The sequence below is a fragment of the Citrus clementina genome, unplaced genomic scaffold (genome assembly GCF_000493195.1).
Source record: "Citrus clementina cultivar Clemenules unplaced genomic scaffold, Citrus_clementina_v1.0 scaffold_1, whole genome shotgun sequence".
NCBI lineage: Eukaryota > Viridiplantae > Streptophyta > Magnoliopsida > Sapindales > Rutaceae > Citrus > Citrus x clementina.
In genome coordinates, this window is record NW_006263303.1 from 18,401,844 (window position 1) to 18,417,285 (window position 15,442).

General features: G+C 29.4%; 1 protein-coding gene across 1 annotated transcript; it reads right to left on the reverse strand.

Annotated features, from left to right (window-relative positions):
* Window positions 1-3,557: 3,557 nt before the first annotated feature.
* On the reverse strand, window positions 3,558-7,994 carry LOC18054179 (PAP-specific phosphatase HAL2-like). Its single transcript, XM_006451892.2, has 4 exons — window positions 7,518-7,994; window positions 5,716-6,397; window positions 4,617-4,977; window positions 3,558-3,855 (listed from the first exon to the last, which is right to left on the reverse strand). The coding sequence occupies exons 1-3, from the start codon at window positions 7,672-7,674 to the stop codon at window positions 4,674-4,676; spliced, it is 1,143 nt and encodes a 380-aa protein (XP_006451955.1). The 5' UTR covers window positions 7,675-7,994; the 3' UTR covers window positions 3,558-3,855; window positions 4,617-4,673.
* Window positions 7,995-15,442: the final 7,448 nt, after the last annotated feature.

Genomic DNA, 15,442 nt, shown 5'->3' on the forward strand with positions numbered 1-15,442 from the left:
GCCCTAATTAAAAACTTGGGAGCATTTGTGACTATTTTTCCAATTTTGGAGATGTAGGTGTCCTTTTTCTATTTTTAGTACTAAAGGTTTAACTTTTATATAAATTATATAAAAATATTAATAATAATAATTAACTCAATGGGTTTTCTTTCTTTCTTTCTTTTTTTTTTCACCTAGTGATAAAAAGAAAGAATTTGATATTTATTCATGATGTGGACGTGAATGGCTAAAAAATCTCCCAAGTGGAGAAGAACCAAATTTTAAATTCTAAATTCAATTTAATGTAAGATCACTATCATGTACAAGAAATTAAAGCTCGCTATGTGAGTATTGTCACAATTCACATGTTGAAAACCAATGGGGGCATTTTTATTTAAAAAAAAAAAAAAGATTTTGTGTGATTGGTCTTGGTCGATGTTTTTAGCTACCTAATCCAATTGATAAAATTATAGGGGTTAACCTAACGTTGACTTGTGAGAACTATTGCTTCTTAATTGAGTGGAAAATTCCCCATTTTGAAATTTCAGTTTAGAAATTATTAAATGCAGGTGGTGTGGGAATTTGTCAAACAAGAATATTATGGCATGAATAAAAACTGAGATTGTTTAAAGATATATTGTTTAATTAATCTAAGAAAGATATGAATTAGGCAGCATATAATTTTTGAAATCCATCTCTGGCTGTGGACTAAAAAGGTCAGAAAAAACAGGAGATGCCAAATGGAGGTTTTTGGTTCTCTGATCACAGCCTTCTATTTTATTATTGTTATTTTTATGGTTTTAGTATACAAGTTGCGGAGCCTTACAGCTGTATTAACGAAGGTATGCATCTTTTGTTTATGTAAAGATACCATACATTTAATTTCCTCTAGATGACATAAAATGAGATATTAACGTGCATTGAGCCATTGACTCTTTTTTTTTTTTTTTTCTGGCGGTGGGGATAAAAAAAGAAAATAAAAGGAGGTCATGAAATTGCCGGCCAGGCCTGGTTGATCATTAGTTAGGGCTGCTAGGTCAAAGTAGGCCCAACTCAATAAAATTTTCCTATTTTCCAGTTGCACTATTGGCATCCCCTCCAAAATCCTCTCAAAACCCCTTTTATTAAAAATTTAACCCTTATTCAACCCTGCGATGCCTCGTGTGTTTCGCGCCCGGGGGAATGACTATTTCACCCTTAAAACTCAAAATGAGGTAAAAAAATAAATTTATCCTAAAAATTAACGTAAATTTTCAATACATAATTTTTTTATTTTTTTATTAACAATACATTTTTTGATTAAAAAATGAATTATTAATGGTAAATAATATTAGCAATTATCCATAAAAAATATTCATATTATACCATAAAAAATTATTAACAACATATTATTTATAATTATACATATTATACAAAAAAAAATTCCAATTGGAGCTTTGAAAGAGTAGATCTTAAAAAATTTAGGTTAAATTTTGGAAGAGGTAGATCGGTGTAAAGTTTTTTTTTTACATTATAACAATTATTCTGATAAATGGATGACATGTCATGTTTATATATATATCATATGACATGTCATTTTTTACGAGGTAAATGGGATGACATGTCGTTTTTGTTAGTCAAAGTTTGTTCATCCTAAAAGACTAAATTACCCTTATGATGTCAGCACTTGCAAACGGAAGTTAACAGATTGGTGGACGGCAGAAGTGTTTTGTCAACTTAGGGTATACGAGTGATACACTTGAAAAGTGTTCACACACGTCTGATACGAGTGTCATTTAAGAGTATATAACTGATAATTTCCCAAAAATTTATTACAGTACATGAAGCAAATATAGCATTGAACAAGCGCTATTGTAATCTAAACCAAAATGAAAGGAAAATACCGATCATGTATAAATAAAAAGTAACAGTTTATGTACCACTTTGAATCTATATATTTTTTTTTTGGTCAAATTTTAGAAGCACAAACTTTAAATGACAATAATAAGTAAGAATTGATAATGTTATAGTGAAAAGTAAGAGAAAAATAAAGTTGCAAAAAGGAATAAAAAAGAAAAATTAAGAGAGAGAAATTAATTTAGGTTTTGACCATAGTTACAGTAGAGAGAGAAAGTAGTTAATCAAGGATAATTTTTATGATTTTTGAGAATTAGTAAACTAAAATAATAAGTTATAATTTGATAATTATTTTAATTAAAAAAGTAAGTGTTGAAATGAAATTAGTAAGTTCAAATAGCCCCGCTTAATTTTTAGTAGAGTATTTTCATAAGAGGGGTTTTATCAAGAGTTACAGGGGTGCCAATACTTCGATTTTTTTTTTTAATCCAATTTGCTAAAGGAAGATGTTTATGTTATGGGGACCAAAACTTTGTAATGTCATTTTAAATAGGATCGGGATTAGTAGAATTTATGTAGGTGATTGGTATAAAAATATTTAAATTTTAACAATATAAAGTGAAATCTTGATAAATTCTTGAAGTATTAATTTATGAAGATATTTCTTATTTAAAAAATTATAATAATTTAATTGATTTTATGTATGATCAAGTTTATAATATTGATTTACCTTAATATGATACATATTATGTTTCATGTGAATATTAATTAGTTGCATTACATTGATTGATTGATAGTAATAAGATTATAGAGTTTTATTTTTTGTATGTAAAAGATTGATATATAGAGCCCATCTTGCGCAAAGTATTCAAATTATACTGTTATTCTGATATTGAATAATTTTTTGTTGTAAAATGATAATATCAATTGAAACATTGCATAGCCAAAAATTAGAGAAAAGATTAAAGTCGAAATCAATTTCAAGAAGTAAACATCATTGAAAACATATTCATAGAAAGTCATGTAAATATATCATATAAATTTAGTTTCAAATTAGGTAACTATTAATTTATATAGTAAGTGGGTCTTATAATAAAATACAAATTTTCAAAAAAGTTATCATTGGATAAATTTATTGAATTATTAATTATCAAGTTAGCCTTAATTCGATACGAACAAAAATTGTTATTCAATCAAGATTATCATTTAATTGAATATTAATTTATCAATATTTTACTTTATCATTACTAAAACTCGTGACACAAAATTTTTAAAAGTTCAAGAGAGTAAGATGAGAGATGATAAATGATAGGTTCTTTAAATAATATCTCTGTTTTTCACAGACCACTCCAGTTCAAGTCTGTGTGTGTGGCACATATTTTCTTCCATTATTTGGGATCAAATTTAAGTATATTTTCAAACTAGAGTTTCAAACTTTGGTATATCTTGTGGACAATTTGTAAATCAATAAAGAGGGTCTTAAAATGAGATTTGTTGAAAAAAAAATATTAAATCTGAAAAATGAGATTATTGACAAAACCAAGACTACTTGTCACCTGCAAAATGTCTCGACTCTAAAGAGCGTTGATGCAAATAAAGAATCACTTAAGCGGCGAAAGTAACAGCATATGCATTTTCCTATTCTGTGTGAGAATAAATTTCCAAGAATTATCTTATTATCCTGTATTTTTCAACAAATAAAAAATCGTTAAACATAAGCCAGGACAGAAAATCATGCGCCGGTAGTTAATCTCGTGTATAACCAAGGTCATTATTACACCAGCCTGAAGCCGATTCCCAGTGATCAGTAAGCATCATTGATGTGGGAACTATATTTATAAATGCAATTATTTCATAGAAGAGTCATCATTGTAGAGAAATTGTTTGTGAGAGATTGACAAAACTATGCAAGTAAGGACTAAGTAAGCAGCAAGAAGCTTGTATGTTTGTAACCTCAGATTATCATCACCATTTTATGGACCACAGCAGTCCATATTCAGTAACCTTGCTGCACAATTATTCTCCCAAAATTTGGTTTCCCTGAAAAGATTTGAAGAGTTCGAAGTAAGTAAAAGGATGAACAAGAAAATTAAGCTAGCTATGACATTTTAAACTATGTTTGCCTAAAACTCAGATTTTAACTAGAATGTGTTCTAATATTTTTTCAATGTAACAGAGAGTCAAAACCAAGAATCTACTTAAATAGCCAAGATTCTCCTATAAAAAGGAGGAAATAACTTAAAACTTGAGAGTTAGAACAAAAAGCAGTGTCTGAGAGTGAAAAATCGTCAATTATAAAGGGTTCCGCAATGCCAAAACCATATGGGGCAAAGTAATGGCAAAACATGAATAGAAGTTGAATAGCTAGATATAAATATAACTTGAACTCATGAATTCATGAGCCTCATTACCTTTACACTGCAAAACTACCATTCTAGCAATTTGGCATACGGTAACCAAAAAATGTGCAGTTTAGAATAATATGTCTAATTTTTATTTTTTAATGACATCATTAGATTATCATGCAATAATCTTGCAATTAAATCATGAAAAAATAACCTTGCATATTCTCTCGTTAAGATCCAAGCATGGTAAGATAGTACATTACAATGTTATAATCATGCGGCTAAATCATGAAGAAACTAACTCTACCACATAAAGCCATGTTGTGAGGCTCGCTTAATTAGAAGACACTACGAATCAATAAATTAATCAAATTGGTTCAATGAATCTAAAGCTAAGAGACATCAAAAATTTAAATTAGATGTGAAAGAAACAATATATTGCTGCAGAACACTTACCCAGTCAAAAGTATGACGATAATTGCCTGTCAGTGTATCAGCATGATATAGAAAGCCTCATAGATTAGAAGAGTCCCAACTAGCATAAACAGCATCAACTATTTTCTCATGAAGTATGGCATTAGAGCAAGCAATTATGCCCCGGTCAAGATTTTCTAAGAACACTCCCCTTGAGAAGTCTAGAGGACGGCCCCCTGCATCAGTTACCACACCACCTGCCTCTTCTATGATTATGACCCCAGCAGCATGATCCCATATCTTCTCTTTGTAGCCTGCCCTAGCAAACTTCATAAAAATCTCAGCATCTCCACGAGCAATGGCTGCATATTTGACCATGCTATGGACCCGCATAGGTTGGGTCCTGCCATTTCGATGTAAAAGATCAATCAGGATCAAAGTAGAACACAGCTTTGGCAAACTAGAAAAATACCAGAGTCCTACCACAGTCGTAAAGGTCCCTAAAAGGAAGCATCATACATGATCTAACCTTACTATTAACTTTAAACGCATGAAAACAATTATCAATAACATAGCAAGTGGAGACAGAAACATTAAACAGATAATATGCAAATCTCCATCTATCCATGAAAGTATCTCTACAGGCAATCCAAAGCAATGGAAGGTAATTTAGTTCTTCATCATAAACTTCATTATGTAAATATTCTAACCCCAGAATATACAAGGCCAACTCCCTCCATAACGCAAGTTACTCGTGACATTGATTTCACCCTCTTCTTGCTACAATTAAGACAAGCAATATTCATAACCTTCTAATGTTTAGTCAGGTTTGCTGTTTATTTATACTCATGGATCTCTTCTAATACTTCATCAAGTAAAATAGGCAGAAGCTTTCTTCTCTTTTACCCTCCCAAATCAGTGTTCTATAATTAAGTAAACTTGCAAGCCGCAGGTCAAATACCATTCTTGAATAATATATCATTTATTTTCTCCTCCCTCAGACCCAGTCAAGCTCTCACAGAAACCTGCTTTCATCTGTCAGTCAAAATTTATTTCTCATGCCATCATTCAACCATACAAAATAGAAGAATTAAATTTGAACTTTAAATTTTTAATTGCTGTGATAAGAATTTTAACAAACCTAAGCCCCACGGTCTCAGCAAGTCCCGATGTGAACGAGTGGTTTGAATTTGCCCTCTCCACAGGCTCACAAACTGTTGCCAGGGCTGGATCCACAATGGGAGAAACCCATATCTGTGTTGCAGAATTTGGCCACTCAAGCATCCGGTCTCCATGGATTAATGGTTGCATCCATGCTCCACCACCATCTCTCCTCGCATACATCACGCATCCTTTTTCCCATGTTGCAGTAGACAGAGATGTTTTTGATTTGGTTTGATTGTAATTTTGAGGATAATTTAGCAGCTCCTTCTTCAATGGGTAATTGGGGCATCCAAGGACTCCAAGAACAACTTTACCATCTTCAATCAAGGCTAAAGCTACAGCATATTGATCCCCACGAACAAAACCCAATGTTCCGTCAACAGGATCAAGCACCCAGTATCTTCCCGCAGGGCCACCATTTGAACTGCATCTACTTATGGCCTCAAGAATTTGTGAAGTCCCAAGGGCTCCGGGAGGACTTTGAAGACCAAACTTTGGTGCTTCAGCTAAGCATTCATTTACAGTGTTCACCACAGCCGCCAACAAGCCTTCTGAATCGGCTTTGGTGAGAGTTTGGACATCTTCTTCAGCAACAATAGACAAATTTTCAACCAAGGTTTCTGAAAGCATCAAACTGACAGTTGCTTGGACACTCCAATCTGGCCAATCAATGACATCAAGGAAATTACCTAATTAGCAGGATGACAACAATAGACAGTACTCAAATTAAATTACCTTAATGAAGTTTATAAATTGTCAAGTTCTTACTTGTTATCGGGTATGCATACATCATTTTGCAGCAGCTAAAAGAATGACAACAAGGACAGTCTAATGCAAATGGGTTCATATTGCCCAAATCAGAGGCAAAATATAGATGAATTTTTCAATATAAATCACGGTAAATATTTCGGAGGATACTCAACCTTTGTAAATGCTAATTATAACAGAGAAATACACAAGAATGAACAAAACAGCACAAATTACAACCTAGTTCCTCGTAGTATCAATCGCAAAAATTTGAAACAATTGGAAATAAAAAGTCAGGAGATTAAATACTTCACATTAACTAAATTTAGCACACTGACAGAATGCAGAACAGGTTGCCTAAACCTATTCGCCCACAAGTTCCAAATCAGACAATTTTCAACCCTCCATGCTACACACCACATTCCCCTACATTGGACACATAACGAACTAGTATTACAATGCACTTGAAAAGTCCTAAAATATTTAAAGTATGAATCAAATTTTAACTATCATGATATGCTAACATCACTACTTCTAGGGATCTCAGCATGAATTCAAATACGTCCTTTCAAAAAATGCTCTTTGGCAAATACCAACTCTCACACCAGTAGAGCATGAAGATGATAAATCACGACCAGACTTATACCTACAATATTTCACAACAGTTTCAGTTTGAGCCTAATCTGGCTATTTTTCTCGAGAACAGATATAATCCCAAATGTCACAGATATTGGTTCAAGAATCGCATATCCAATATATTATTTCTGCATTGTGTTAAGTCAATAACCAGCCCCTTGTATTGAAGAATCATCTAATTACATAAGAATGCGAGTGTTAAATGCATAAGCCAAAGGTAAAACAAATGTCCTTTCAGCTAATCAAGTATTGAATGTGGTCCAAATTACTGCAGTTCCCATTCAAATCTTACTTTTATAAACATCTAAACAGAACAAAGAGTGAATAAAACAGATGCAATCCAAAAATCAAAACGAAGCCATCATCACCAAATTGAAACAAGTTCAATGCACACACCGGCAACAGTAACAGGAGAGTCATCGTCCTTAGACTTAACATGGCCATCATCACTTGACGAAACTAACTTCTGTTGCACTCTTTGGCACAATGAACACGCCATGTGCACAACTCTAACCGCCACATCTAATTCTTTAGCGTACTTGCCTTCTTCCATTAACAAAACAAAACAAGCCCAGATGCAGAAACCTCCTTTTCTTCAATGCCCCAACCTCAGGGATTTGTCAAAAGAAAATAACAAGACAGACTCCTACATCGTCGGAATCAAACGAAGTTTTGACGTTTTTGTTTTTCAATAGTTTTGGCAATAAGTGGTTTATACTCAAATCTGCAAGCGTTAAAATAACAAATGTGGGTTGATGGATATTATTGTTCGCTTGACGAGAGTTGGCAGAATAAAGTGGCAAAGCCGAAGAATAAGAAAATTGAAAGGAAGGTGCTATTACTGTATAACTTTAGAATTTTCAATGGAGTGTGAAGTTTTGATTTTGGTGTACTTTTTGTCGGAGGTGGACAATTTTGACCCTTCATTTTGAAAGTACTTATTTTTGTCCATTTACGGTCTACCACGTGGCACTCAGATGATCTCTAACTTTCTTTTTGTACGCATGTATTATTGCTATAAAAAATTTACGTCGACACCACCTTTTATTTTATGATATGTATATTTAATTGGGTAATTTTTAAAAACCCCTTGAGGTTTGGGTTTGTTGCAAGTAGATAGTAAAAATTGATTTATTTATAAAAAATCCCCTACCGTCAGTTAATTTTAACATTGACCGTTAGTTGACTGTGCAAAGATAATGTTACACTTAACAATAGTTTGTAGACGAAAATAACTAAAAAAAAAAAATTAAAATTGTTGGTTATTTTACCCTCTTTAAATTATTGATATTTTCTTAAAGTTCTTACAAAAAAAATAAAATTAAAAACTTGAAAAATCCTCTTTAAATTATTGATATTTTCTTAAAGTTCCTACAAGAAAGATAAAATTAAAAACTTGAAAATGAAATAGTCATAATCTTTACCTATGATATTGTAAATTTTTGGAATTGACAAGGATAAAATTGTCAAAAAATAGGGTTTGTGTTTTTCGCGCCAACAATTTTAGTTTTTTTTTTAGTTATGTCAGTCTATAAACTATTGTTAAGGGTAATATTGTCTTTGCACAGTCAACTAACAGTCAATGTTAAAATTAACTGACGGTATGAGATTTTTTACAAATAAACAGATTCTCGCCATCTACTTGCAACAAGCCCAAACCTCAGGGGAGGTTTTTAAAAATTACCCATATTTAATTATCAAAAAGTTCACGTATATTCTGTGTTCTACTTATATTTTTAAATTTATGTCAATCAATAATTTTACCGCTAATAACATTAGAAGCTATTAAATAATTTAAACAAAATGACCATTTGAAATTTTGACAAATAACAAAATTTATAATTATATAAGAAGTACAACTGTAAACAGACAAAAAAAATCAGTTAGATAGTCTTTTAATTTTTTTTTGTGAATAATGGTCTTTTAATTAAATTTATAAATTTTATAATTTTTAAAAGTTCCATAATGTAAAATGAAATAGTACTTTTAATATACTTAAAGATAAAATAATAATTCTTAAGACTGGACAATTTTGAATTCAGATCAAGCTTGTTTAAATCTGATCGAATTTTAGATAATTTGGATTCGGAAAAAATTCCATCCGATTCCAATCCAAACATCAAATTCAATTCAATCCTATCCAAAATAATTCAGATCGAATTCAAATTGAATGAATATTTCGGATAAGTTCGGATTCGACTTAGTTCGGCTGAATTCAAATTTCAGATAAAAGTCATCTCTCTTATCTTCGACCTGATCTCTTTTCACTTCTCTTGGAGTAACTAGCCCTTCAAAACTCATTGAAGCCACTGGAATGTCTAGCTTCATCTCCTTCTCTTGCTTTGTTTTTCCTTCGATTGTGTTCTTCAGCTCTCTTTTGGTTTCTTTAACTTCTTTTTTACATTGACTTCTATGTCCTTCGGCTTCTTTAATTTATAGCTCTTCGGCTTCTTTATTGCTTAGTCTTCTCTCTTGCTTTATTCCTTCACTTTCTTGTTTAGCTTCTCTCTGTTTTCGCTATTACTGTTGTTTTTTGTTTTTTAGCTATTGTTGTTGTTGGTTTTTTGCCACTGCTGCTCTCTGATTTCTGTCGTTATTCTCTAGTTTGCTGGCTTCTTTCTCTTCAATATGGTCTGCTATTGAGACAGTGTCCCCGAACTAGTTGCCAAGACTGAAGGTGACGAGGAGGTGGACAAAGAACAAGAGCATAGAAAGAAGAGGAGAGCCCAGTCGGTGGCTTTTGACATGGCTCAAAAGTGTTATTACTCTCAAGTATAAGAGTGTTTAGTTATAATATAATCCGATGAATTCGGGGTCGAACTACAAAGAATTTAAAATCAAGTAATCAATTTAAAATTAATTGCCGGAAAAGAAATTATTAGGAATCAATTTAAAAATATGTTAAGGTTACGAGATCCACTCTCAGTATTCAAACTATAATTTTAATATTTTTTCATTTTTTTTTATATTTTGTCTCACTCTTACCAGTTAATTATTATATCATTTAATTCTCAACTAACTATGTGTGTGGATAAATATGAAATCAAGTACCTAATGTGCCACAATCATATTAATGTGTCGACATTATGTCAAAATGCCATATAAATCTAAGAAATTTTATAAATTAATATGACATAAAAATAACTAGAAAAGAATAAAATAAACTTAAAACTCGCTTGAGAAAGTAATTAATTTTATGATTTGAAACTTTGAGCTTCACTCTTCACCTCAACTTAGTAAAATTTAGTATTGAAAGAAAATAAAATATTCTTTTTTTATTTGAAAAACTTCTTAAATATATTACAAGAAAATTGATACAGAAGAAAACAAAAAATAAAAATAAAAAAATTCTTCAGCTCCTCACTCTGTTCCCTCTCGGCTACAACTCTCTCTCTCAGCTTGTCTTTTCAGCTCCTACACCACCCCCTTTTTACAGGCAATGAATGCATTTAACTTCTTTTATTATTATTTATTTATTATTATTTATATTATTTATATTATCACTTAGGGGAGTGTGATAGTTATGTTGACAACTTTCACCCATGACTATCACACTTTCTCATTTATTATTATTTTAAAATATTTTTTTATTAATTACATCTCCTCAATAATACATTCTAAGTAACTCTAGTAATTCTTTTTATTCCCGCTTCTAGTTCCAACTTCATCTTTATTTTTGAAAAATATTTTCAAAATAAAATTAACATATTACGAATTAATTTAATATAAAAATTTATTAGGGGAGCATTAATATAATTTATAAGTTATGAGCACATTAATCAACACTTTAAGTGAAAAATTAATAATTTTATTTTTATTACATGTACACTTTTTAGTGTTAATCAACTTTTAAAGGCGAAAACGAAACGGAGAAGAAGGTGAAGTGAAGTGGGTGATAATGATGAAGAAGGTGAAAACTTTTACATGGTTAAACTAGCTACTACTGGTACGGAATTATGGGAGAAATTCTACAATATATTAGAGGTAATATACCCAATTGATGTATGTATGACATGTGTAATTGAATTTAATGTAATTACCACTTGCACGACGATATTTCAAAAGAAATGCACACATATTATAGTATCATTTGCTTCTTATATGGCTGGCATTAGTGGTGTGCAAATCGAATTTCGGTTCGGGTTGTTCGGATTTCAGTTTAGGTTTCAACTTGTTCAGTTTGGGAAACTCAACCTAATTGAGTTGAAACTATAAACCCGAACCAAATTGAACCGAATTAAATTCGGTTCGGTTTGATTCGAATTATAAATTCAAGTTCGTTTATATTAAAAATCCTAATTTATCTCCATCCAAAAAAGAATAATTAACTAAATATCAAACAAATTTCTCATAATCTTATTCACAAATTAACTAATTAACATAAATAATTCTATATTTATTAATTAACAAAAAAATTAACAACAACTAACAAAAGAAAATTAAGAAATCAACCAACAATTAAACAAATAAATTACTAAACGTTTAATTAATGGGAGATCAAAAAAATAAGAAGAAACATTTGGTGGTGGAGGAAGAAAGGAAGAAGAATAAGATGTTTGGTAGCAGCGGAAGGAAAGAAGAAGAAGAAAAGAAGATAAGAAGACTTGAAAAAGAAGAAGAAGAATAAGTTGTTCGGCGTGGTAGAAGGAAAGAAGATGAAGAAAAAGAAAAGAAGAAGAACATCATGATATTTGGTAGTGGTGGAAGAAAAGGAGGAGGAGAAGAGGAAAGAGGAAAAAAAAAGTAAAAGAAGAAGAAAAAAAAAGAAGTGGAGGAGTGTGGCGACTAAGAAGTATATGTTTGGGAATTGGGAGTTGTGATGTGTTAGGGTTAGGAATATGTTTTTAAGTTGGTTGTTTTTTAACCTGAATCGAAATACAACCTATCGGGTTTGAATTTTCAACCAAATAGGTTGTAAACTTCGACCCAAATTAAATTGAACCCGAAATAAATTTTGAGTTCGGTTCGGTTCGGGTCAACCCGATCTGAGCACCCACCCCTAGCTGACATGATATCTCTGATATATTATAAAATTTCTCGAAATTAGGGATTAGGGATTTTTACATTTGTGGCTTTGTGCTTTTATATTTTCTTTTTCTTTTTCTTTTTTTTAAGTAGCAATACTGTAGCTGTGAATCCAATCGGATTATTCAAATAGACTCGAATCCGATTTGATTCGAATCAAATTCGATCAGATAACACAAATCATATTCGATCAATTTCGAAGCCAAATTCAAATTTAATTTGAATTTGTAGAGACCCAAATCATTTTACTTAGATTCTTGAATAGATTCTAACAATGTTAGTGCCAAAGTTATTGATTAATATGAATTTGATAATATAGGTGGTGTATAGAACAAGTAAAATTTTTTTATGTGATTAGATATACATATGAGAAAATAGAAGCATTGAAGAGATAATTTCCCATAAAACATCATATATGTATGTCATGCAACTGTTTAGATCGCATCATTGCTCATTACGATTGTGATCTTTTATTAGAGTTCACGTGGAATTTTAATAAATGATACTTAAATCTTTTTTAAAATATAGGTGGTATAGAATAAGTGAAGATTGTTTGGTAGTTAGATATACATATGATGAAACATTTGTATTACAGAGTTAATTTCCCATGAAAATATCATGTAAAGTATGCCATGCAACTGTTTATGATTACGTCATTATGATTGCGATCTTTTATTAGAATTCACATGGAATTATAATAAATAATATTTTTTTTTTGTATTATTAAAAATTTTGTTTTTTTTAGTGACCATGTCCCTGTGCCTCCATCTCATCCACCTTAAATTAAATTAATCATGAATGTGATTTGAAAAATTTAGAGTAATTTTAGGATATTTAGGATTAGTCGACTGTAACGTTTGCTTAACAAGAGTTGCTCTAATCATGTGCCATACAAATTAAGATTTATGGCCTCAATGTTTCTGTCCAACCTCATATTTAATGGGCCCACAGATGGAAGCCCAACAGTCCTATCCAGGCCCACGTGTTTACCAAAGCTCACGCAGTTCATAAAGACAAATTGGACAGCGCGACAATGTTTTGAATTAGAGTGATGGAACTAAAAAATTCTTCTAAAATTTGACGTGGCTTAAATTTATTGATTGAATGAAAAAAATAAGAAGTTATTTAATTTAAATAATTAAATAATGTCATATTTATTGATACAAAATAAATTTATATAAGAATCTATAACTTTATTCTTACTGTTTCAATTAATTGTTGAGCCGCATCATATGAACTACATGTCTTTTATAAGACTTCAACCAATATCAAATGATGCTTGAGATATATTTGTGCAGCCAGTTTTATCGAGTTAGATCCTTAATGAGTCAATTTGTTAAAATCCATTCCATAAGGGTCAGGGTCTAAGATACAAAAACCTATTTCACCCATTACCCGTTAATATTAAATATTAAAAATTTAATAAAATTTATTACTTAAATGATAAATTTTTAAAGAAAAAATCAATTGACTTTAAATTGATTACTTATGTAAAGTTATGACAACTAAAATTCTTTAAGTATTTATTATAAAGTTTGTAGCTATCATTGTACATTGGCATCTTTTCATGTCACACAATTCTCTTTTTATAATTTTTTTAATTCCAAAATTTTAATCAATGATATCGGTGCCTAGAACTAAATTGTCAAATTTTTTTTGGTACATTATTTGATTATGTTAAACATGAAGAATATTAATATTCTCTTTTGTTTAATATTATATTCTTATAGAGTTTTGTTTTACAAATTGTTATTTTTATTTTAAACTAAAGATATGATATTAAAAATAGCTAGTTAAATGAGTTGGTTTGGATAATACGATATTGATAACGAACGGGTTTAAGTTCTCATTAACTAATGGATGATGAAATAAGAATACGATAGAAAATCACTTAAACACTAGCTCTTGCCAAGTCTAATTTTGATAGAATTTGACTGAATTGCTTTTCCACACTTCATTAACAATATTAGCAGTACAATGATATACATAAAACATGGAATATACAAAAAAGGAAAGTGACAAAATGAAAGAATGTTAACTAACATTACTTTTTAAATATGCCAGTTAATACATGGCTCTTATTTATAATAAATAAAGTTCTGAAAGTGAAATTGATATTTGCGCTTAATGACAAATTCTACTTCTTGAATACAATATGTAGGGCTCCGCCTATGTTGCAACAGTTACGAGGTACCACTTATTTTTGTCTTTTGTGTTGTCAAATTTCATTTAACCCCTTATCTTCCTTTTTATTTACAGTTTATTTATAGCATTATGTGTTTTGGCAGTGACTTTTTAAAATGTAATTTTATTTTATTTAATTTTATTTATAAGTTTATGTGGTTTGGCTGGTAATATATTAAAATGTAATTTTATTTTATTTAATATTATTTAACTTCTAAAAGAAAAAATATAACAATAAGCCTATGAGTAGATAATATTAACTAATATTTTTAATAAAATAAAATATTAAAAATATATTCTTTTAAATAAAATGAATAATATTTATTTTTTAGGACTCACAATTGCTTATTCTATTTTATTTAATATTATTTATTTTTCACTAAATAATATTAAATTAAATAAAATAAAAATTATTAAAAATAATATTAATTTTTTGAGACTCATTACTGATTATTTCATTTTATTTAACATAATTTAGTTTCATGAAGGAATAAATATAATAATAAGCCTATGACTATATAACGTTAAATAAAATCAAATAAATAATATTAAAATTTTATTTTAATAAAACAAAAAATATTAAAAATTTATTTAATAAAATAAATAATATTAAAATTTTATTTTTAATAAAATACATAATATTAAAATTTTATCCTTTTGAATAAAATAAATAATATTAATTAAAAATTATATTTTTTTAAAACTCACGACTGATTATTTATTTTATTTAATATTATTTAGTTGTTTAAAGAATAAATATAATAATAGGTCTATAACTGAATAACATTAAATAAAACAAAAATAAATACTATAAATATTATTAAATAAAAAATAATTAATATTAAAAATTATATTTATTTTTTAATGCTCACTACTGAATATTTTATTTAATTTAAAAAATTTTAATTTTTTGAAATATTAAATACAACAATAAGCTTGTAACTAAATAATATTAAATGAAATGAGAATAAATAATATTAAATAATATTTTTAATAAATAAATGATATTCAAATTAATTTTTAAAATAAAATATATAATATTAAAAAAATATTTTTTAAGACTCACTACTAATTAAACAACACCAAATTTTAAATAATTTGGACTTATATGC